This window comes from Castor canadensis, chromosome 16 (assembly GCF_047511655.1).
Source record: "Castor canadensis chromosome 16, mCasCan1.hap1v2, whole genome shotgun sequence".
Lineage (NCBI taxonomy): Eukaryota > Metazoa > Chordata > Mammalia > Rodentia > Castoridae > Castor > Castor canadensis.
This window is the reverse complement of record NC_133401.1, coordinates 71,575,820-71,601,238: the sequence shown is the minus strand read 5'-3', so window position 1 is coordinate 71,601,238 and position 25,419 is coordinate 71,575,820. Positions and strand designations below refer to the sequence as shown.

Genomic DNA, 25,419 nt, shown 5'->3' with positions numbered 1-25,419 from the left:
AACTTTGTGTGGGTGAAATTTGCTGAGGATATGGAGTGTTCAGGTTCACATCCTCCCTTGGTCTGTGCTCTGCTATGCTGAGGTCTTCTCTGTGCCAACCGGCTCATAGCTTTCCTTGATCACCGTGTGTTGCCTCTTCCTCTTCTGTCACATTTGCTCACTGCTCAGTATGTCATTGTTCATTCTGCTGGAACCTGGAACAAGGGAGACCAGGCACTAGGGTGTGGGGACAGGAACGTTGTCTGCTGTGAGTCATTTGTCAGGGTGGAAAGGAGCTCCCTCTCAGCAAATTCTCCTGCTTCACTTGCCCTATTATTCTTCTTTCCAATAGAGCAAGTTTAGAGGTAAACAAATCTCTCATTTGGACAACTATAACACCACCACTCATTTCATCAAAGAGGGCTCATGTCCTACCCATCAGTACATCAGCTTATGTCTCTGCACATGAGGAGTCTTGAAAGGGGATTTGTATGTACTCCCTGTTCACTGTCATCCAGACTTCTCCCCCTTGCTTTTGTCCATTAGCAAATACTTATTGAGCACATGCTTATGCTATTTTCTAGTGACAGGAAGAGAAGTAGAAGAACAAAACAAAGATCCTTGCCCTTGTAGATGGAAGAAATATTGGGATCAGAAGGCAGAGAGCCAGATCCACAGACAAGGTAGGAAAACAGCCAGTCAGTCTCTCTGCAGTTGACAAATGCAAGTGAGGAAAGGAAGAGGGGCGATGGGTGGTGGTGGGGGGGTGGTGGGGAGAGTCAGGCAGGAGGATGTTACAGGGTGAAATAATGAAGTGAGAGAAGTCCCACTAGGCAACATGACATGAAAGAGGGCAGAGGGTAAGTCTGGGTGTATTTGCAGCTAAAGATGCAAAAAGGTGAGGTGGAAAGAGGTCTGATCTATTGGAGGAATCTGATGGGGATTAAGGAAAGTGAGAGACGGGGCAGAGAAGTCAACTCAAAAAATAGCCTTATCAGGAGTTTGTCATTTTAAGTGAGGCAGGATCCCGAGGGCAGGATGGGGTAGAGAAGCGTCCTGGTCTATGTCCCTAACGGAAGGGTCACTGGTTTCTGTTTTCAGCATGACTGTAGAGATGCCAGGGCTGAGAAGGGTCTCTTCTGGGAGCTCTCTGCAATTATCCCAGCTGAAATGAGGATGGTTGAAATGAACAAGGAAATGGGAGAAGTGACAGGATAGACAGGAATATCAATCAGTAGCACTGGCAAAGTGGAGGCTGAGAAAATGTGTTGTTATGTAGATGACTCCTGTGCAGCTGGAGGTGGGGGTAGGCATCACCACTTTTGGAATGAGAAGACTGGAGGAGTTGGAGTGGGGAGAGAGGCCTGGGGTCAGATTCAGTCATGTTCACTTAGTCAAGATCTTCCTAGGTGTACCAATGGGAAATGTTACATGAATAATGCAATATTTGGTCTGGAGTCACGGGAGGGACCTGGGTGCAAATTCTGGAGTTGCCAGATCCTACTTGAAGCTGAGATAACCAAGAGGGTGATGGATTCAGCTGGAACAGAATCAGGACTGAACCCACAGACACCCCGTATATTAAGTGTCATAGTTTGTATGTGGGGGAAAGTGCTTACCTTCATCCACTTTCTGTTTTGTTTTTACGAACTGGTGTTTTGTCTTAGTTTTCTTCTGCATTTGTAATGGAGTACCTTCTTCAGCTCAAGTTTCTTTCTTTTTCATGGCTCAATGCTATCATTTTAAATTCACTAAAAATTCTGTGTTTCCAGGACAATATTCCGGATGCTATGTGTAACAGAACATCAAAGCAGGACCCATTCTTTCTTTTTCACTTTGGCTCTTGAAATGGTTCCATTTCAAGGCAATTTATCCCATAGAAATTTCAAAGGAATTGGTTAGAACCATTTAGAAGGCTATCAAAGAGCTGTCCTCTCTGATGGTATGAGTGGGTTAGGGTATGTGGAGAAATATGTGAAGTGACATTGAGAGAGAGAAATTCAGGGGTGCTGTCTAAGAGGACAAGTATAGTGCACCTGCTTTTCACCTTAAACTTAGATTGAGGCTTTCAGTGGGAGTTTTGTTAGAGCAGTTAGATGACAACAAACTGGTCCCTGTCCCAAGCCTGAGAAATTTAAAGGTTAAGAGCTGGGTTACCCAGCTGAGATAGCAAAGGATCAAAAAGTACTGAGAGGAGAGCATGCTGGTAAAAGGAGGTGATGTGCATTCCATGGTTCCCACCTGGGTCATATGCAGGAGAGAGCTGGCTTAGAGTCATTTCAGGTCATTTTTTCTTTTATATGAATTGAGTATTTACTTCAAAGTGTGACATTTCAAACTTCTATTTAATAACTTCTCCACATACCTTTACCTACTCAATATACTTTTAGCAGCACTGGGGTTTGAACTCATGCTTGCTAGGCAGGTGCTGTTACCACTTGAGCCACTCTGCCAGCCCTTCCCACCTATTAATAGTGATCAGACGCTTCATTGAGAAAAACTCTTTACTCAACACAAATCATGTTAAAGTTTCCACAGCTAAAGATTTTGTTGTTTAGAATATTTTCTGTTTCTTTTTTTCTTGGTGGACTGGGTTTGAACTCAGGGCCTTCTACTTGCAAAGAAGGCACTCTACTGCCTTAGCCACCCCTCCATTCCATTCTTCTCTGGTTATTTTGGAGACAGGGTCCTGTGAACTATTTGCCTGGACTAGTCTTGAACTGTGATCCTCCCGATCTCAGCTTGCCAAGTAGCTAGGATTATAGCTGTGAGTCACTGGTTCCCAGCTCAGTTTCTTTCTTTCCTCTTTAAAGGTTTTTTTCTTTTTAAACATTATACCTTTTAAAAGTTATTCTTAGCATATTATAGTTGGGATTCATTGTGACAGTGACCTAAATGCTTAAAATAGACCTTAATAAGATTCACCGCCTCCATCTTTCTTCTTTATCCTTCCAAAATTGTGCCTTTTAACTAGCATACATAGATAGTGTGGGGTGTTTCATTGTGATAATTCCATAGATTTGTACAGTGTACTTAGTGAGCAGAAAATGAAGAAGCCAGCGAGAGAGACGGAGAAAGAATCTGCCACCTTTGTCAGCAGCAGGTCTTTATTAGGGAGAGGAGATCTGAGAAGGACCCTCAGCCTCACAGTAACACTCTGAGAGGGGCGAGGCAGCCTCTCTTACAGGCTGGGGTTTGATGCATCCTGTGGTTGGAAAAGGGAGGGTGGAGGGGGATAGAGATTAGAAAAATGACGCAAAGGGGGGATGAGGAGAGGCGCCGGACTTTAACGGGAAGGTCAGCGAGGCTGGGCAGCCAGCCATATGTGTTGTTTTTCTCTGGCTCTTTTATGGGAGGTAGCCTTGTTTGTATCGTTTTTGTGTCTCTCGATATTCCAGCATTCCTGGCCTTTTATATATATCGCTGGTCTGCCTACTTCCTGCTGGTCAGGTACAATGTGGGGGGTTGTCGAGTCTGGAGAGTTGTAGAAGCATGATGGCTTTAAATTGCTCCCTGGGGTAGCCCGAGAAACGGCAGTAACACACTCCTGCAGAAATCTTTGGAGGATATTAATAAGACTTGGTAGAAACATGAAAGCCAGAGAACACGGATGAGAGGAACTGCCAATGGAGTGAGCCATGGGTATAAGGAGGAAAGAATATCAGTAGGTTGCGAGGATGGTAGCTGTTGTGCCCTATCTTTAAGTTTTTTATTATGTCTCTGACAGTGTCAGATTTATTGGCAAAGAAACAACAATCCTCCCCTAAGAAGAGACATAGCCTGCCCTTTTCAGCTGTGAGAAGATCTAATCCCCTCCTGTTTTGTAGGACGACCACTGCTAATGAGTCAATCTGATCCTGGATTGCAGACATCTGTAAGACAATGCTATTAAGGCTTTCTTTTAGAGCTGTGAGTAGTTTTTGGAATTGGCTGATTGAAACCCCTACTCCATCTATCATGTCCCAATCCTGGTTAAGAGGTGCAGTTCTCTTTTTGTGCATATAAAGCTGACAATGGGGACAGGAATGATTTCTGAGTCAATAGTGTAGGAGACAGGGGGAATCAGAAAATCAGAAAATCCAGTTAGCAGGCAGACACGTGTATGCATGGTAGGGGGGAGGCATCCCATTAATTCGAGAGAGAGGAGGGGTTCTAGCCAGTTGGCATTTTATTTTCCTTTGGTATGAGTGAAAGGAGATGGAGAGGGGAGGCCGTTAAAAGGGGTTGTAAGAGAGGGGAAGAAGCACTAGTGGGTGTGGGGGAGTCCATGATAAGTCGGTGGGTTGGTGGATAGAGGAAAAGCCAGAAGTGAGGTGTGAATAACAGTTTGCAGTTAATTTTAGAGAAGGGATTTGGATAGAGTCTTGTTATGTTAAAGACTAAAATAGCATTGAGGTAGAGTCTCCTGTTACAGAAGTCTGATATGGCTTTAATGAAGTGTCCCTGAAGGGAGGGGATGAAAAGTAGCTGAACGAAATTTTATTGTCCTTTTCCTATCTACCTATCTATCAAAAAAGGCAGGTATGTTGGGGTTGACAGTGAGGACAGGCATGTTAGGACCAGACCATTTCCCTTCTTGTAGGTGGCTTACTGGAAACTCCCCACCCCAAAGACTAACAAAGGGACAGTTGTTAACCTTTATCTCCCTGGATTGGTGCCAAGAATAGTTGAGCAGACAGTAACCTAACTATAACTTATCTTTCTTGATTGCCCAGTAACAATATTTGTTTATGACCTTTTGGTACTCTTTTATTAGCCCCTTATATTTAGCCCAAGCCTGTGTGAGGCAGTGGGCTCTAGCTCTCTTATTGATAGTGGGGAAAGCTTTAATCTATTTTGCTGAGGTGTTAATGAAACTAGAAGATATCTGATGTGCTTAACGGGGGAGAATATTAGTAAAAGTCACTTGCCAGTCTGACCCAGGTAAGTGACCTCTTGCCTGATGGGTGGGAAGGGGGCGGGTCAGATGTTTGATAGGGGGTTAGTTTAGGAGCATATGTTGCAAGAGGATGAGATTTCCTTTAGTGTTTTGTGGACGTTAGGATTAGGAGCAATATGAGTTTTAATAAAATGGAGTAAAGACAGAGGGTAAGAGTGGAAAACTTGGTGGAGGGCAGTTAGTATGGGTTTAGTCTGTAGTTCTGGTAGAATAATGGTATTGTTAAGAAACCAGTATCCTTTGTGTTAGCTATCCCACTGAGTTTTTAATAGTTCAATTTTTTTTTGTGTGTAATTATAATGAATTGGTAGAATGACCTGGCGTGGAAGTCATTTGTTGGGCTGCCTGTTTAGCTGTGGTGCCTGTCAAATTATGGCTAATAGATGTGAAGGTGTTACCTTTTTGATGTTCCTTACAATGAAGGATGGCAGCTATGTGAGGGAGAGTGTCCGCTAGTAAAAGGGCCATAATATGTTTTGATTGGCAATTGGGGATCCCTTAGTTGTTAAGAAGCCCTGTTCTTTCCACATTTGGCTATTAGAATGGATGATATTGTATGTATATTTTGAGTCTGTATAAATGTTATTAACTGTCTTGTATTTTGCCTTTGTAATGCTCGTGTAAGAGCATACAGTTCTGCCTGTTGGGAGGTAGTCGTAGGAGGGCTACTTGTTTCTATTATGGCATATGTATTATTGTTTGGGTGTCCCTGCATATCCTGCTCTAGCTGCAGTGGTAGTGGGGGCCTTTGTATAGCTACCGTCTATAAACCAGTTGGAGCATCAGGTATGGGGGTGTCTAGGATGTGAAAAAGGTAGTAAGTCAGTCAAAAAATACCTCAATACAGTCATGAGCTGGGGGCTCTGGGTTAGGTGGGATGTTTGAGGGTAAGAGGGTAACAGGGTTTAGTCACTGACATCACCAGAAAGTTACATGAGGTTGTAAGAGAAAGGACTGTAAGATCTGAACATGAGATGTGCAGATGGAATTAAAAGCTTTGTGGCTAATTAAGTCTTGACTGTTGTGAGATGACTAGACTGTCATAGGTAAGTTGAAAGTTATTTTTTGAGCTTCTGGTGTTAAGGGAGCTGCTGTGGCCAATACTTTTATTGGCCACTATAAATGGGGTTTAGTTGTTTTGAGAGGTAAGGCTATAGGAACTATTGAATCTCCTGCCCTTTGGGCCACCAGGCCCAAAGCTTGGCCTTTGTCTGAGTGTAGGTATAGACAAATAATTTTGTTAGGATTTGGGATGGAGAGTGCAGGTGTCCTTGATAAAGCTTGTTTGAGGAGATTAAAAGGGGTCAGGAGGTCCCTGGGGCAAAGTAAAGTCTAATGTGGGTCCCCTCTTGCAGCCTCATATAGTGTTTTTGCTATTATTGAATAATTAGGAACCCAGATTCTAAAATACCCAGTTAGCCATAGAAAGAAAGGATGTCTCTTTTTGTCTTAGGGGAAGGAATTTGGAGTATGGTGGTTTTCTCTTTTGAGGTATTTGACAATATCCTGAAGTTAATAAAAGTCCCATGAATGATACTGAAGTTGAGATAACTTGGGCCTTATTTTTTGATACCCAATATCCCCAGTGTGTTAATGAATTAAAGAGAATAATTGTGTGGGTTTTACATAAGGATTTTGAGGGGTTACATAGAAGGAGTTCATCTACATATTGGTGAGCTTGCTTGGTAAAGACTGAAGGAATTGAGATCTTGCTGTAAGGCTTGGCCAAAAAGGTGAGTGGAGTCACTGAATCCCTGGGGGAGGACTGTCCAAGTTAATTGTTGGGTGTGATAAGTAATGAGATCTGTCCACATGAAGGCAAATATGGGTTGGGAGGAGGGATGTAAGGAATCATAAAGAAGGTGTCCTTGAGATCTAGGACTGAAAAGAAAGAGTTTTGGGGAGGAATCTGGGGGAGAGGAGTATAAGGACTAGGCACATTAGGATGAACAGGGTTAAAGGCAGCATTGATTTTTTTTAAGTCTTGGACTAATCTAAAGGAGCCATTGGGTTTTTTAACTGGGAGGATTGGAGTGTTGTAAGGGGAGTTAACAGGGATTAAGAGATGAGAGGTTTTGAGTTGATCTATAATTAATTTTAATCCCATATGTCCCTCCTTGCCCAAGGGACATTGTGGGATGACGATGAGGGTGGAGGGGTCTTTATGAGTAATCTTACAGGAGTATGATGTGAAGCTATGGAGGGGTGGGATGTGTCCCAAATTTGGGGATTGACTTCTGTAAGAGGTGGGGAGAGGTTTTGGGCTGTGGAAGGTCCTGTATAGGGAGAATAAATTGTATGTGCTGGCCAGAATTAATGGATGGGATAAAAATGGTGGTTTTGAGTATATGGAGTATATTCATCTTAATTTTGGAAAGGGACAAACTGGGATGACCAGGAAGGAGTGTGTAAAGGACTTAGTTCCAAAAGTACAATAGAGAGGGGGTGTTATGCTGGGTGTGTTTGGTATGCCATCTACTCTCACAACATTCGCTGGTAAATGGATGGAATTGGAGAACATCATTCTGAGTGAGGTTAGTGAAGGAGGACTTTTTAAGGGCACCCACATATTTGGTGAAAACTGATCTGGATGCCCCAGTATCAAGAAAGAAAGAACTATGTTTTCCTGATAGTGTCTCAGTTACCCGTGTATCAGTGGACTTGCCAGTGGTGGGGACTTTATGATCCGGGTCTTATCAGTCTCCTAGTGGAAACATTGGTATTGGATCCTCAGTTGGGGGGCTATTAAGAATTTGAGGCTGTACACGTGGAAAAAGCTGTTTTCCCTGTGGACAGTCCACCCTCCAATGTTCCCATTGTCAACATTGTGGGAAGGCCTTGTTGGTGGACATGGATTAAGGCAAGATTTTGCCCAGTGTCCCTTGTTTCCACACTTGAAGAAGTCCCCAGAGGGCTGTTAGCCAGGTCCTTTGGGTAGGTTTTTTAGGGTGGTATGGGGTGTCTGCTTTTGGTTTTGGAGTATGGAGGTCAGCATCTGATATTCTGTGCAGGTATTTTTGTCCCTTAATTGTTTGGCTTCCTCATCCCTATTGTTAAAAAACTCAAAGGCTCTGTTTATTCATATTTGTTGGTGAGTCTGGGGGCCCTTTTCAAGTTTTTGGAGATTTCTTCAGATGATGTCTTGAGCTGACTAACTAATAACGGAGAGATGTAAGAAAATACGGCCCTCTTGGGAAGTGAGGTTTAAAGTAGTATATTTAATCATTGCTTCCATGATGTGATTAATAAAGAGGGTGAGGTTTTCATCTTGATAGTTCCATTGAGGCTCAGTCTTAGGTACTGCCTCAGTGGCAGGGGGATGTCTATTGGGATGCTGTCCATGGAGTTGATCAGTATGCTGCTCTTCTGCCTTCCATGTTCCCTCCTTTTCATCCTCCATGAGAGTGTCATTAATAATATTATAAATGTCACCCCATGTGAGGGCACAGGCCTGGAGTAAGATGGAGGAATTTTTTATGGTATCTTAGATTGTCGTCTGAAAAGGAGCCCAATTGTTGTTTGATTTGGGAGATATCTAACATAGAGAAAGGGACATGGTCTCTGACTATTCCTTCCACTTGTGCCACCTCTCATAGGGGAAGAACTGGGGCTGGAGGGGAATGTGTAGATGTGGATAGTTGTAGGAGTGTGGGAGTGTTTGTTTGGGATTAGGTGTGAGTTGCAGACAAAGAAAGGGAAGGGGCCGTGATTGAGGAGGGGTCTTCTAGGGAAAGTTGGGAGGAAGAGTCTTCTGGAGAGGAGAAGGAGCTTGGAGGAGTTGGGTTGGGGGAAGGGGAGACCAATAAAGAGGAGGTCCATTAGCGGGATCTGGATCAAAAGTTGATGGAAAGGGACTGGGAGCAGGAGCTGAGGGGGAGGGGTGAGAATCAAGAAGAAGGACTTTGAGGGGGCTGCAGTTTGAACAAAGGGAAGGTCTGGATTTGAGATGAAAGAAAGCCTGAAGATAAGGGGCCTCTTGCCATTTGCCATTTAAAATTGTCAAGATCTTGGAGAATATTGGGATCAAAAGTGCCAAATTTAGGCCATTTTGAAGAGTTATCTAATCTATATTGTGGCCAAATTTGTGTGGAAAAACAGATGAGGTATGTTTGTTTTAAACTCTTTAGGCCTAATTTTGTGAGGTTACTCAGGAGACACCTCAGGGGTGAGTCAGAGGGAATTTTAGAGTGAGTATTACCCATGGCTGGGGTCAGGAAGTTTTCTTTATGGCATCTCCCACAGAAAGCTTACAAAACCAGAAAAAATGAATCTTGGGCAGTAGGCAGACGTCTCTAACCTACATAGCCAAGGGCCAGACTTGGGGGGTAGAGGGGGCAAATGGCTGGAGTAAGAGAGGGATGGGGAGAGACAAGAACAACGAAGGTGCCATGGAGTGCCAGACAGAGAGTCCAGGTCTTACCCATCCCTGTAGAAACTGGAGCCAGTGTTGAGTGTGTGGAGTGGAATTGGTGAAGGGCCCTGAAGGAGGTCTCAGAGGAACAGGAAATTAGGGCTTATGTATGACCAAAAGGTCAGGCCCCAGAGCAGTGTGGCTATTACGTAGAAAAAGCCTACTAACAATAATTTTTGGGCTCAAGTCCAATCAGAAGGGGTAGTTGCTCCCAACTCTGTGCCTAAAAGAACTGTCAGTATGATGGTGAGGCTTAGCAGAACTCATAACAGTGATAGAAGATAGGGAGAGAAAGAGTTTTGTAGAGGTTGGGCAGTTTGAAGATGGAATTGGGCACCAGCCATGTCCCTCTTGGGAGCTTATGCACCTCTTGGCCCTAGTGCATCCTTATAAGCCCCAGATCTGAGACCCTGTGGGGGTGCACCATTGACCATATAAGGATTGCCACGAATGGAAGTAGCCTGAGCTTGGCATTCCCTCACTTGAAACTCTCTCCCGGGTTTGAGCACCAAATGAAAGGAAAATGCAGAAGCAAGAGAGAGAGAGAGAGAGAGAGAGAGAGAGAGAGAGAGAGAGAGAGAGACCTAGAAATAATCTGTGACCTTTGCAAGCAGCAGGTCTTTATTAGGGAGAGGAGACCTGACAGGGTCCCTCGACATCAGAGTAACACCCAGAGAGAGCCAGAGCACACCTCTCTTACAGGCTGGGGTTTTAAGCACCCTGTGGAGGGAAAAGGGAGGTTGGAGGGGGATGGGCATTAAAAATGATTGTGAAAGGGTAATGGGGGAAGGTGCTGGACATTATCGGGAAGGTCCATGGGGCTGGGCAGCCATATGTGTTGTTTTTCTCTGGCTCTTTTATTGGAGGTAGCCATGTTTGTATTGTTTTACTGTTTGTCGATATTCCAGCACTTAGAATAAGTTCACTCCCTCCCTTATATTCCCTTACCCCCTCCCAAGAAAGGACCTTTAGTGTCTATGGGCAACACATTGTGGTAGTTATTAAGTTTGTTTTATAGATTGCTGTGGTGGTATAAGAGTATAAATTTGTTCACTGTTACCAACCTTTGTCCTGCCTAGTACAGGGGGTAGAAGTGTACCTTTGTTAATTTATGTTCTGCTTTTAGGTTGAAGGATAGGGAGCTTTTCTACTATCTATCAGTAACTGTTAGCTCAGCACATATGGGGTTGCTGTGTCTGTTGCCTTTCACTGAGGTGCAGGCAGAGATGCTATAAAAGAGAGATACAAACACTGACTGAGCACAGGGGCTGCCTCAGCCTCATTCTCAGTGCAGACCATGCAGCTGGGTGCTGGGTGCATGGCCAATCAGAACCCAGGTTCCAACCATTTCTATACCCCACAGCCTCCTAGTCTTTCCCAGTCTTCCTGACTCTTGCTGGTGTAGCAACCAACTTCTGGTCCTGCCCTGCTTATCACATCAAGCCTACGTGTCACACAGATATCTCAGTCCTCCTCTGACTCTCTCCCTATGCTACGGTTTTGATTGCCACCCACCCCCAAAGTTCATGTGTTGGAAATTCCATCTCTAATATAATAGTGTGGAGAAGTGTGGTGAAATAAGAAGTGATAAGGTCTTGATGCTCTGCTCTCGTGATATACAGTAATGTACTTAGCTCGAGTGGGTTATTTATCACGAGAGTGCTGTTATAGAAGTGACATTGGCCTCCTCTTGCTCTTTCTCCCTTGTGCTCTTCTGCCCGTTCAACTTCCACCATGTTATGTTGCAGTGAGAAGGCCCTAGCCAGATGTAGGCTCCTTAATCTTATGTTTGCCAGATCTACATTTCTTTATAATATTTCTTTATAAAGTGCTCAGTTAGGTGTTTTCTTATAGCAACAGGAAACAGATTAATACAGGAGTGGTGGAAGTCATCCAATCCAAAATTACAACTTGCCAAAGTAAAGGTTTAGAAAAATGAAAGTATAAGTCACTAAAATGAAATGATGCTCAATAAAGTGATCCTATTTATGGTTAGAAACAAGCATATCCACTCAATAGTGTATAGCTGCATAAGGAGCCAGTGTGTGGGTGTGTTTGTGTGATGGCACTTAAAGAGATGGAGGATTTTAGTCTCTCTCCTTCTGTCCATCCCTTCCTTACTACTTTTCTTCCGTTCTTTCTCTCTCCTCTCATTTCCCCTCTGTACTCTTCTTTTCTCCTCCTCTTTCTCCTCCTCCTTCATCTTCGTTTTTTGAAACAGGGTCTCACTATATAGAGAGGCTGACCTTGAATCCGGATATTCTGGCCTTAGCCTCTTTAGTGGGAGATTATAGGTGTGAAACCAGCACACCTAGCTTATGTTTATTATTCTATTCCTGTAAAGGCTTATACTGTCCAAAAGACATAAAGGTTTCTTAGTTTCATTTTCACTTTCTCTCAGTGAGTATATTAACATCAACCAATGAGGTTCACCAGGCAAAGGTTGTTCATAGTTTTTTCCTTCATTCTGGGGCTTGCCACTACAAGCCTGAGGGAGGCTCTCTGTACCTCTTACCCTCTGTGCTTTCCCTAGGAGGACACAGCCTGTACTTTCTGGTGGAGGACAGGTGTGTACATGTCCTAGTTCCTGTGCTGTGGGTGTAGTGAGTGCTTCATCAGGCTCAGCATTTTCACCTTTCAGTGAAAACGTTGTATCTGATCTTTGACATCTGAAATCTCTTCAGTTCTGGTGAGTGAGAAAACTGGGTCTGTAGTGACTGGGTCTGGTTTTGTGCTTGGGGGCCTGAGAACAGTCCTGTCTGGGGGAGGGAACAAGTCAGGTCGTCATCTTTATACAACAGACAACCTTGAATGTGAAGAGACCTTTTGTTTTGAGAAAATTGAGAGAATATTTGGACTCAGCAGTGTATTTACGGGGTGTCTCCCATAGGAAACTATGCAGTGTTCATTATAAAATTCCTGGGTTTTCTGGCTCTAGCATTTCACTGTTGTGGAGTCATCTAAGAGCTCTGTGAGTTTTTCAAAACTAGTAACAATGCAAATAATGTTCTTCCATTGGCACATAAAGCAAATCTGTCTGTTGAGGTTCAGGTGACTCCCGTCCTTCTCCATACAAAGAACATGTTTGCCTCTGTTGTCACACTCACGGAAATGTACGTTAGATAAACGTGTCTGCTCTTCAAGATTCTCTAAGAACTCTCCTGGCTATAACACCTGCCTTGTTATGTCATTAATAGTCACTAGTAGAATCCTTAGCACATGTTCATTTTGTTTTGTTTGAGAGTCAGGTCTTTTTTCTTATTTTGAAAGCTTTTTTTGAAGGGCCTGTAGGATGGGGACATCAAGCACACCCTACTGGAAAAGCCCTGTGTTCATCCTTGAGCCAACATGATGTGTGTGGATATTTTAAAAAATTCTCAGTCTCCTGATATAATCTTCCTCACTTTTATAAAGAACAAATTGAAGACCCTACCAATAATATAACAACAATTATCTTGAGTTGGCTTGGTTAAATCAAAATGGAACTGTCTGTAGTTAATATGGAAAATTTAAGTTGCATTTACTTCCTTCCTAGAACACTTAGACTTATGTGCCTGATAACCACTCAGAATTTGCTACCATAGTGCAGTTACTCCTGCATTGACTTGTGTACTTGTTTATATTTCTTATGGAACACAGGCAGGCAGGATACCTGGTGACTTGACTCAGAACCTGTCTTGCCGTTGCCTTAATTCATGCCCTGATATCCTGCAGTAGTTGGGAAGTGAGTATGTCTGGAAGGCTTCTGTGTTCACTAAGGTGCTGGCCTGACAGAGTCATCCTGCAGCTTTCAGGAAAATCAGAAACTGATGATAAATTTCCCATTGTTGCTGTCAGAAATTGTCACAAACTCAGTGGCTGAAAACAACACTGCTTCAGCTCAAGTTCCCATAGGCAAGAGTGGCAGCAAGAGGAAGAGGTAGATGGAGCTAAGATATGGGGGTCAACAAAATTGTCTATGAAGGAGTGCATACATAAAGAAAATGTGGTATACATACACAATGGAATATCATTTAGCTAAAAAATAATAAAATCCTGTTCTGTGAAAACATGAATGAGCCTGGAACACATTATGTTAAATGAAATAACCCAAAGACAAATATTCATGTTCTCAACTGTGGAAGCTAAAAAAGTTAATCTCAGAGGACTAGAAAAATAGTGGTACCAGAACCTGAGAAGGGATGAGGAGAGGGAAGTTTTGCTCGTCAGCTTTCCATTACTGTGACAAAATACCTGAGATAATCAGCTTATAAAGTGGAAGGGTTTATTTAGCCCATGATTTCAGAGGGTCTAATCCATCATCAGTTGACTTTGACACTATGGACCTATGGTGGTGGTGACATATCCCCTTATGGTGGGGAGTGTATGGGAGAGCACCTTTCCTGCCTCATCATGACTAGGAAGCAAAGAAAGAATGAAAATGTGACAGGGCCCACTAGGGCCCACCTCCTATTTGTTCTACCACTTGCCAAAAAAGCCATATGTGAATGCCAAAGACTTCAACACATTGGCCTTTGGGGGACATTCAAGATGCAAACATCAGCAGGAGATAGAGAAGTTTTGGTGTATGCCTTTAGAAACGCAACTAGGTGGGAGGATTAAGTTCTAGTGATCGGGAGCCCAGAAGGGCGACTGTGGTTAATAACCTACTGTGTATTTGAAAATAGCTTCAGGAGAGGAATTTGAATCTTTCCAAAACCAACAAATAATGCATATTCGATGTTCTGGGTATGCTACTTTCTCTGTTGACCATTGGACATCGTATACATGTTTGGAAAGATCACAGTTGAACACTCCATGAATCTCTGCAGTAATCATGTAACAATTAGAAGCCCATAAAGTTATTGTCTTCCTAGTGTGGAGGTCAGAAGTCCAAAGTGCTAAAACCAAGTCCAGGTGTTAAAATCAAGGTACTAGCAGTACTGGATCCTTCTTCTGGGCTTTCTTTTTTTTTTTTTTTTTTGGTGCTACTGGCATTTGAACTCAGGGCCTCACACTTGCTAGGCATGGATCCTCCTTCTGGAGAGTCCAGGGCACAATCTGTTTCCTTGTCTTCCTCAGTCTATGGTTACCTGCATTTCTTGGCTCTCAGTAATTCTTTCATCTTTACTAATCTACACTCCAACTTCTGTTTTAGTCATTTCATGTCTGTCTTTTGTCTTCTTTCTTCTTCCTGCCTTACTCTTGTAATCTTGATGAGATTGAGCACACCTGGGTAGTCCAGAATATTGTTCCCATCTGAAGATCCTTAATTTAATCACATCAGTCAAGTATCTTTTTCCATGTAATGTTAGTTATTCAAAGGTCTGGGGTGTACAACGTGGATAACTTTAAGGACCATTATTCTGACAATTTAGGGACTACTTACAGTGTCTTGACTCCTAGACATAGAAACCAACAGCACAGAGAATATGCAGTGTCTTCTCCAGCAGTGGAAAGAAAACTCGCCATGAAGAAATTATTTAGAGTAAAATGAGTCAGTTGAGAGAATGTGTGTCAGTGTGGCCCTAGAGACCAATGTGTCTTTTCACCTGACCCCATGTTTCTGTTTCAATGCTCATTTCTCTTTACTTCTTTTTCTCTCTCCTTTACACAGACCGTCCACATTTAATTGCCATGTATCAGTCCATCCTAAACTTATTGAAAAATCTGACACAGGGGAATTATCAACAATTGGCTGCTGACTTTGAGCCTGAGTACTTCAAATTAATCAGTAAGTCAGGAGGCATCCTCTCTGCAGAATCCCTCAGAAGCATTCATGCAGCCCTGGAGGAGGGGAAAGTTGAAGATGTGGTGGATGAGATTCAACAATCACTTAACGCAGCAGAAAATGCTTCCCTGAATGTGGCTGTGATTGGAGATTCTGGGTCTGGGAAGTCCAGTTTCATCAATGCCCTGCGAGGGCTTAGTCACCAAGAGGAGGGATCAGCCAGTGTTGGGGTTGTGGAGACCACCATGAGGAAAACCCCCTATCAACATCCAAAATATCCCAAGGTGACCTTCTGGGACCTACCTGGAAATGGGAGTCCCAATTTTCACCCAGACACTTACCTAGAAACAATGGGCCTGGCTGAATACGACTTCTTCATCATCATTTCTTCCTCTCGGTTTAGTTTCAATGATGCTGACCTGGCCCAGAAAATCAATAAGATGGGGAAGAAGTTCTACTTTGTTAGAACCAAGGTGGACAGTGACTTATACAATGAAAAGAGAGCCAAACCAAAGTCCTTCCAAAGGGAGAAAGTTCTTCAGCAGATTCGAGACGATTGTGTGACTCATCTCCAAAACAATGGAGTGCCTGAGCCCCAGGTCTTCTTGGTCTCCAACTTTGACCTGGGTGACTTTGATTTACTAAAATTGGAGGAGACTCTGCTGAAGGAGCTCCCTGCCCACAAGCGCCATGTACTTGCACTCCTGATGCCCAGTTCCTCTGAAGATGCCATTGAGATGAAGAAAACCTTCCTCAGGGAGAAAATCTGGCTGGAGGCCCTGAAGTCAGCAGCTGTGGGCTTGGTGCCCTGCATGCCCTTCATCAGTGGCTTTGGTGTTGCTGAACAGCAAGCATGCTTGAAAGTTTACCGAAGCCATTTTGGTGTGGATAATGAGTCAATTGAAAAGATTTCTCAAAAGCTGGGTGTATCTGTGGATCACCTGAAGAATTTAATAAAATCCTCAGATTTCTGGCATCTTGTGAAGGATGACAGTATAGAAGCACAAGCCATGACTTATGCTGAGCTCTTGTGTTCAGTCACTGGAGGACCTGTGTCTGCTGTCATCCAGTTCTTTAAAGTTTACTTTCTACACATAAAATTCCTTGATACAGTGGCTGATGATGCTAAACGTCTCTTCCAAATGATGAAGCAATAGTGGTACATCTTACTTAATAGAATGGCAAATGGACCTTAGGTGTTGCATTCTCATGGTGGGAATGGGGGTCCTCTTCCATGTTGGGGAAGGCCATTGCTCCACTTGGGACCACAGTGCTGTGCATGAGTTACTTGGCTATAGCTTCTTTTTGCATTCACTGACCTATTTTGCTTGAACCATGATAGCAACACACATTTTACCTTCAATACTCTCTATGTGTTTGGAAGCAGTCTGCTTTTGCATCATTTACTCAGATAATATACAGCTTGTAACCACCAAAATGAGAATTTACATTGTTATGTTATAATTTTTCTCTCAGTCATCATCTCAATATCCTCTTTACCACAGTAAGCAAAGGTCCACAACTATGAGAACCTATCTAAACATATAATAAGAAGTTTAGTGTGAAAATGCGCAAGTCCAGGAGTGGAAGGGAAAAAATTAGAGAAATAGTATTGGATATTGTATTTCGAGGCAATGTTTTCTATTTATGGGAATTTCTCAACACTGCATGGGTGGGAGTCTAGTCAACAAGTCACCAGGAGGGGCAGGAGATGTGAGCAGGTAAAAGTGAATCAAGAGAGAGCCTGAAAACCAAAGATGAGTTGAACTCATGTAAAATGGTGTGTGTGAGTGTGTTTCTCAAATTCTTTAACTTAAAACTCTCATGTTGCACATAGCAAAAACCACTGATCCTGCCTCAAAACGTGCGGATTGTAATTACTGCTGTTACAGCAATTATACATATGGCTTTTCCTTCCTTCTTCCTCCTATTCATGGTATAGGGTATGCCAATACCTCTAGTGAGGTGGTTTTGAGAGTAATGGAGGGAGGAGCAGGTGCCTGGGGTCAGGGGAACAAGTCCCCTATTATGTCACCTTGATATTCTTTCTGGTTCCTGTTCTTATCCTGGAGCCATGCCTCTACATCAGAGGTTCTTAAATCTTTCACTTAAAAGTGGAAATAGTTTTTTTTTTTTTTTTTTTACAATATCCCTTAGGGATATTAGTAAGCTTCAACACAAAATCCATGTAGAGATACACAGCTATGTTTTATAAACATGAATTTCTCGTATTACTATTTACACCCATTGGACACACCCAAAAAGGGTCAAAGACAAGGTACTGGGCACCCACCCATGCTCCCTGCCCTAGTATCCTATTTTGACTCCTGAAGAAACAATAACATGAAGCAGAAGTATCCATCCAGCCACAAGTGAGATGTAGGGTTTAAACAGGAGGACAGAACCTTGTATGGTTGACATTTGCTCAGAACCTTGAGTGTTGGGGTTCACATCCCTCGTTCATCTGAGTCCCACTATTCTGAAGTCTTTCTCTGTGCTCACAGGAGCACAGGTGTCCTTCCCTTATTTATTTATTTTGGCTGCACTAGGGTTTAAATCTAGGGCCTCACACTTGCTAGGCAGGCACTCTACCACTTGAGTCACTCTGGCAGCCCTGCACTCAATTCCTTGATCACTGGGGTGCTTGCCTTTTATTCTCTTATGGGGGTAGCTGCTTAGTGCTCAGCCTGTCATTGGCCATTCATTCTCCAGAAACCTGGAATAAATGATACCAGATATGGGGGTGTGAGGTACACCACAATGGTCTGGAATGAGTCATTCTTCATGGTGGAAAGGAACTCTCTCTTAGCAACTTCATCCATCTCACTCACTCAGCCCTCAGTTATTGCTGTTTGAATTCAAGACTTTGTGCTTGCTAAGCAGGTGCTGTATTGCTTGAACTACACCTCCAGCCCTAGATAGGGTTATGTAAATGACCTGTGTGCAACAGGGAGGGTGGCATCACCACTATTGGATTGGAGAAGACTGGAAGGAGCTGGAGTGAAGAGAGGGATCTAGGGTCAGGTTCACTCAAGATCTTTTCAGGTATACCAATTACCAGAGGGAGATGTTGGATGAATAATGCAATATTTGGGTCTGGAGTCAGGGGACAGGCATCTATCTATCTATTTATATCAATATATATATCTTACATGCATGTATATATGTGTGCATATATACACATATGTGTATATTATATATACAAACACACACACATATGTACATTTACCTTGAAAATTCAAGACATGGTTTTTGGCAAATAACAAATATTGTACATTTTGGTTAAAATATAAAATAAAAAGAAAAAAACATTACAAATGTAGAAGAAGGCATATTAGAGTATTTACAATGGTTATTTGTGGGTATAAAAGTGCAAGAATAAAAATCCAGGTTTTTACTTTATAACCCCTTGTTGGTTAAATTATCATGCCCAGCAGATATTGCTTTGTAACTAAATATCCTGAGAATAAAATGTGAGAAGAAAGCAAAGAATGCTTTAGCATAAATACCCAAGGACTACTTTGGAGTTCAGGAATGATTGCTTTCCTTCTTGGAGATCAAAAGGGTGTGACAGGTGCCACCTAGAGTTGTGCTGGTGTTACAGCCTGATGAGCTGCAAGTGACAGAACTGGCTGTACCTGACTAATGGCCATAAAATTCTCTAGAATTTTAATATAGTTGAAGTCAGGTATTGTGATCCCTCCAGCATTGTTCTTTTGACTGAGTATTGCCTTGGCTATTCGTGGCCTCTTGTGTTTCCATATAAATTTAGTGGTAGATTTTTCGATCTCTTTAATGAATGTCATTGGAATTTTGATGGGAATTGCATTAAATATGTAGATTACTTTTGGGAGTATTGACATTTTTACTATGTTGATTCTACCAATCCATGAGCATGGGAGATCTCTCCATTTTCTATAGTCTTCCTCAATCTCTTTCTTCAGAAGTGTATAGTTTTCCTTGTAGAGGTCATTCACATCTTTTGTCAGGTTTACACCTAGGTATTTGATTTTTTTTGAGGCTATTGTAAATGGAATTGTTTTTATACATTCTTTTTCCGTTTGCTCATTGTTAGTGTATAGAAATGCTAATGATTTTTCTATGTTGATTTTATAGACTGCTACCTTGCTGTAGCTATTGATGATGTCTAGAAGCTTCTGAGTAGAGTTTTTTGGGTCTTTAAGGGATAGGATCATGTCATCTGCAAATAGGGATATTTTGACAGTTTCTTTACCTGTTTGTATTCCTTTTATTCCTTTTTCTTGCCTAATTGCTCTGGCTAGGAATTCCAGTACTATGTTGAATGGGAGTGGAGATAGTGGGCATCCTTGTCTGGTTTCTGATTTTAGAGGGAATGGTTTCAGTTTTTCTCCATTAATTATAATGCTGGCTATAGGTTTGTCATACATAGCTTTTATAATGTTGAGGTACTTTCCTTCTATTCCTAGTTTTCTTAGGGCTTTTATCATGAAATGGTGTTGGATCTTATCAAAGGCTTTTTCTGCATCTATTGAGGTGATCAAGTGGTTTTTGTCTTTGCTTCTGTTAATGTGGTTTATTACGTTTTTTGATTTTCGTATGCTGAACCACCTCTGCATTCCTGGGATGAAGCCTACTTGGTCGTGGTGAATAATCTTTTTGATGTGTTGTTGAATTTGGTTTGCCATTATTTTGTTGAGGATTTTTGCATCAATGTTCATTAAGGAGATTGGCCATAGTTCTCCTTTTTGGAGGTGTCTTTGCCTGGTTTTGGGATAAGTATAATACTGGCTTCATGAAATGTGTTAGGCAGTTTTCCTTCCCTTTCTATTTCATGGAACAGTTTAAGGAGGGTTGGTATCAGTTCTTCTTTAAAGGTCTGATAGAATTCAGCAGAGAATCCATCAGGTCCTGGACTTTTCTTTTTGGGGAGACTTGATTGCTGCTTCAATTTCATTTTGTGTTATAGATCTATTCAAGTGATTAATATTCTCTTGGTTCAGTTTTGGATGCTCATATGTATCTAGAAATCTGTCCATTTCTTTAAGATTTTCAAATTTATTTGAATATAGGTTCTCAAAGTAGTCTCTGATGATTTCCTGGACTTCGATGGTGTTTGTTGTTATCTCCCCTTTTGCATTCCTGATTCTACTAATTCGGGTTTTTTCTCTCCTCATTTTAGTCAGGTTTGCCAGGGGTCTATTGATCTTGTTTATTTTTTCAAAGAACCAACTTTTTGTTTCATTAATTCTTTGTATGGTTTTTTTGGTTTGTATTTCATTAATTTCAGCTCTTATTTTTATTATTTCTCTCCTTCTATTTGTTTTGGGATTTGCTTGTTCTTGTTTTTCTAGGAGTTTGAGATGTATTATTAGGTCATTGATTTGGGATCTTTCAGTCTTTTTAATGTATGCACTCTGGCTATAAACTTTCCTCTCAGGACTGCCTTTGCTGTGTCCCATAGGTTCCGATAGGTTGTGTTTTCATTTTCATTGACTTCTAGGAACTTTTTAATTTCCTCTTTTATTTCATCGATGATCCATTGCTCATTAAGTAATGAGTTATTTAGTTTCCAGCTGTTTGCATGTTTTTTGTCTTTACTTTTGTTGTTGAGTTCTACTTTTACTGCATTGTGATCAGATAGTATGCACAGTATAATTTCTATTTTCTTATATTTGCTGAGGCTTGCTTTGTGCCCTAGGATATGATCTATTTTGGAGAAGGTACCATGGACTGCTGAGAAGAATGTGTATTGTGTAGAAGTTGGATGAAATGTTCTGTAGACATCAAGTAGGTCATTTGATCTATTGTATATTTTAGATCTTGGGTTTCTTTATTAATTTTTTGTTTGGATGACCTATGTATTAATGATAATGGGCTGTTAAAATCTTCCACAAACACTGTGTTGGAGTTAATATATGCTTTTAGGTCTTTCAGGGTATGTTTGATGAAATTGGGTACATTGACATTGGGTGCATACAGGTTGATGATTATTATTTCCTTTTGGTCTATTTCCCCTTTTATTAGTATGGAATGTCCTTCTTTATCTCATTTGATCAATGTAGGTTTGAAATCTACTTTGTCAGAGATAAGTATTGCTACTCCTGCCTGTTTTTGGGGGCCATTGGCTTAGTAAATCTTCTTCCAGCCTTTCATCCTAATCCTATGCTTATTTCTGTCAGTGAGATGGGTCTCCTATAAGTAACAAATTGTTGGATCTTCCTTCTTAATCCATTTCGTGAAGCAGTGCCTTTTGATGGGTGAATTAGGTCCATTAACATTAAGTGTTAGCACTGACAGGTATGTGGTAATTCCTGTCATTTAGTTGTCTTAGTTGTTTGAAGGTTTGATTGTGTGTACCTAAGTTGAGGTTACTCTCTACTGTCTTGCTTTTTCTTTTCCTGTGGTTTGGTGCTACCTGTCTTTTCATGATTAAGTTGGGTTTCACTTTCTGTGTGCAGAATCCCTTGCAGAATCTTTTGTAGTGGTAGCTTTGTGGTCATATATTGTTTTAGTTTCTGCTTATCATGGAAGACTTTTATTGCTCCATCTATTTTGAATGATAGTTTTGCTGGGTAGAGTATCCTGGGGTTGAAGTTATTTCATTCAGTGCCCAGAAGATCTCACCCCATGCTCTTCTTGCTTTTAATGTTTCTGTTGAGAAGTCTGCTGTGATTTTGATGGGTTTACCTTTGTATGTTACTTGTTTTTTCTCTCTTACAGCCTTCAATATTCTTTCCCTAGTTTCTGAACTTGTTGTTTTAATGATTATATGCCGTGGGGTAGTTCTATTTTGATCTGGTCTGTTTGGTGTCCTGGAGGCCTCTTGCATCTGTATGGGAATATCTTTCTCTAGATTTGGGAAATTTTCCATTACTATTTTGTTGAACATATTACGCATTCCCTTCGCTGGCACCTCTTCTCCTTCTTTGATGCCCATTATTCTCAAGTTTGGTCTTTTGATGGAGTCAGTGAGTTCTTCCATTTTCTTTTCACAGGTCTTGAGTTGTTTAATTAATAGTTCTTTGGTTTTTCCTTTGATTACCATTTCATCTTCAAGTTCTGAGATTCTGTCTTCTGTTTGTTCTATTCTGCTGGATTGGCCTTCCGTTTTATTTTGCAGTTCTGTTTCATTCTTTTTTTCTGAGGTTTTCCATATCTTGGGTGGTTTCCTCTTTAATGTTGTCTATTTTTGTCCTGAGTTCGTTTATCTGTTTATTAATTGTTTTCTCTGTTTACTTTGGTGTTTATATAGTGCGTCTATGGTTTCCTTTATTTCTTCTTTTGCTTTTTCAAATTCTCTATTTTTGTTGTTCTGGAATTTCTTGAGTGTCTCCTGTCTTTGACAAAGGAGCTAAAAATATATGATGGAGAAATAGCAGCCTGTTCAACAAAAACTGCTGGGAAAACTGGTTAGCAGTCTGCAAAAAACTGAAACTAGATCCATGTATATCACCCTATACCAAGATTAACTCAAAATGGATCAAGGATCTTAATATCAGACCCCAAACTCTAAAGTTGATACAGGAAAGAGTAGGAAATACTCTGGAGTTAGCAGGTATAGGTAAGAACTTTCTCAACAAAACCCCAGCAGCACAGCAACTAAGAGATAGCATAGATAAATGGGACCTCATAAAGCTAAAAAGCTTCTGATCATCAAAAGAAATGGTCTCTAAACTGAAGAGAACACCCACAGAGTGGGAGAAAATATTTGCCAACTATACATCAGATAAAGGACTGGTAACCAGAATATATAGGAACTTAAAAAACTAAATTCTCCCAAAACTAATGAACCAATAAAGAAATGGGCAAGTGAACTAAACAGAACTTTCTCAAAAGAAGAAATTCAAATGGCCAAAAAACACATGAAAAAATGCTCACCATCTCTAGCAATAAAGGAAATGCAAATTAAAACCACGTTAAGATTCCACCTCACCCCTGTTAGAATAGCCATCATCAGCAACACCACCAACAGGTGTTGGCGAGGATGCGGGGGGAAAAAGGAACCCTCTTACACTGTTGGTGGGAATGTAGACTAGTACAACCACTCTGGAAAAAAATTTGGAGGCCACTTAAAAAGCTAGACATTGATCTACCATATGATCCAGCAATACCACTCTTGGGGATATACCCAAAAGACTGTGACACAGGTTATTCCAGAGGCACCTGCACACCCATGTTTATTGCGGCACTATTCACAATAGCCAAGTTATGGAAACAACCAAGATGCCCCACCACTGACGAATGGATTAAGAAAATGTGGTATCTATACACAATGGAATTTTATGCAGCCATGAAGAAGAACGAAATGTTATCATTTGCTGGTAAATGGATGGAATTGGAGAACATCATTCTGAGTGAGGTTAGCCTGGCCCAAAAGACCAAAAATCGTATGTTCTCCCTCATATGTGGACATTAGATCAAGGGCAAACACAACAATGAGATTGGATTTTGAGCACATGATAAAAATGAGAGCACACAAGGGAGGGGTGAGAATAGGTAAGGCACCTAAAATATTAGTTGGCATTTTTTGCCCTTAATGCAGAGAAACTAAAGCAGATACCTTAAAAGCAACTGAGGCCAATAGGAATAGGGGACCAGGAACTAGAGAAAAGGTGAGATCAAAAAGAATTAACCTAGAAGGTAACACACACGCACAGGAAATTAATGTGAGTCAACTCACTGTATAGCTATCCTTATCTCAACCATCAAAAACCCTTGTTCCTTCCTATTATTGCTTATACTCTCTCTACAGCAAAATTAGAAATAAGGGCAAAATAGTTTCTGCTGGTATTGAGGGGGTGGGGGGAAAGGGAGGGGGCGGAGTGGGTGGTAAGGGAGGGAGTGTTTGGGTCATTTCTCCTCCATCCCCCTTGCTTGGAGGCAGAACTTGTTCTGCCCTTTTTTCTAATTTTGTTTAAGAGAAGACAAAATCAATAGGACAGACAAAGCGTTTTTGCTAGTTGAAATAAGGATAGCTATACAGAGAGATTCGTAGCATTGCTTCCATGCACAGGTGTGTTACAACCTGAATTGATTCATCTCTACCTGACGTCTTCATTACTTCCCGGTCACCTTCCCATATTGACCTCTGTTGCTTTAAGGTTGCTGTATTAGCTCCTCTGCAGTGGGGACTTCAAACACTTTCAAGTTTTGGGTTTACTACCTATCCCCATTCCTCCCATATGTGCTCTCCCCTTAGCGTGTGACCCAAGTCCAACGACATTACTGCCTTTGCCCTAGATCTAAAGTCCGAATATGAGGGAGAACATACAATTTTTGGTTTTCTGAGCCTGGCTAACCTCGCTCAGAATGATGTTCTCCAGTTCCATCCATTTACCTGCAAATGATAAGATTTCATTCTTCTTCATGGCTGAGTAAAATTCCATTGTATATAAATACCACATTTTCTTAATTCATTCGTCAATAGTGGGGCATCTAGGCTGTTACCATAGCTTGGCTATTGTGAATAGTGCTGCAGTAAACATGGGTGTGCAGGTGCCTCTGGAGTAACCTGTGTCGCATTCCTTTGGGTATATCCCCAGGAGTGGGTTTTCTGGATCATATGGCAGAGCTATGTTCAGATTTTTAAGAAGCCTTCATATTGTTTTCCAGAGTGGTTGCACTAGCTTGCATTCCCACCAGCAGTGTACAAGGATTCCTTTTTCCCCACATCCTCTCCAACACCTATTGTTGGTGGTGGTTTGGATGTTAGCTACTCTAATGGGGGTGAGGTGGAATCTTAGTGTGGTTTTGACTTGCATTTCCTTTCTGGCCAGAGATGGTGAGCATTTTTTCATGTGTTTCTTGGCCATTTGAATTTCTTCATTGATTTTGGGAGAGTTTAGTTTTTTGAATTCCCTATATATTCTGGTTATCAGTCCTTTGATGCATAGTTGGCAAATGTTTTCTCCCACTCTGTGGGTCGTCTCTTCAGTTTAGAGACCATTTCTTTTTTTGTGCAGAAGGTTTTTAATTTTATGTAGTCCAATTTGTCCATCCTTTCTCTTAGTTGCTGGGCAGCTGGGATTCTATTGAGGAAGTCCTTGCCTATACCTATTGCTTCCAGAGTATTCCCTGCTCTTTCCTGTACTAACTTCAGAGTTTTGGGTCTGATATTAAGGTCCTTGATCCATTTTGAGTTGATGTTTGTAGAGGGTAATAAACATGGATCTAATTTCAGTTTTTTGCAGGTAAATAAGCACTTTCCCTAGTAACATTTGTTGAAGTGGCTATCTTTTCTCCATCATAGGTCTTTGGTGTTTTCATCAAAAATAAAGTGGGCATAGCTGTGTGGATTCATATCTGGTCCTTAATTCTTTTCCACAGGTCTTCATGTCTGTTTTTGTGCCAGTACCATGCTGTTTTTGTTGCTATTGCTTTGAAATGTAGTTTGAAGTC

The 25,419-nt window shown here is 41.5% G+C and overlaps 2 protein-coding genes across 2 annotated transcripts in view; both read left to right on the top strand.

Annotated features, from left to right (window-relative positions):
- The first annotated feature begins 735 nt into the window (after nt 1-735).
- On the top strand, nt 736-23,802 carry LOC141417978 (interferon-gamma-inducible GTPase 10-like). The gene is made up of 2 exons (XM_074057566.1): nt 736-3,429; nt 14,926-23,802. Exons 1-2 carry the CDS (start codon nt 3,303-3,305, stop codon nt 16,194-16,196), a joined length of 1,398 nt encoding a protein of 465 aa, XP_073913667.1. The 5' UTR covers nt 736-3,302; the 3' UTR covers nt 16,197-23,802.
- Nucleotides 4,765-25,419, top strand: part of LOC109680888 (interferon-gamma-inducible GTPase 10-like) — a 57,251-nt gene continuing 36,596 nt past the window's right edge. The window contains exon 1 of the mRNA XM_074057577.1: nt 4,765-4,902. The gene's annotated coding sequence lies outside the window, so the exon portion shown is untranslated. The remainder of the gene's footprint in view (nt 4,903-25,419) is intronic.

Coding starts and splice junctions, on each gene's coding strand:
- LOC141417978 (XM_074057566.1), top strand. CDS start 3,303: ATGTGTTGTTTTTCTCTGGCTCTTTTATGGGAGGTAGCCTTGTTTGTA. Junction 3,430..14,925: donor GCCTACTTCCTGCTGGTCAG/GTACAATGTGGG, acceptor TCCTTTACACAG/ACCGTCCACATTTAATTGCC.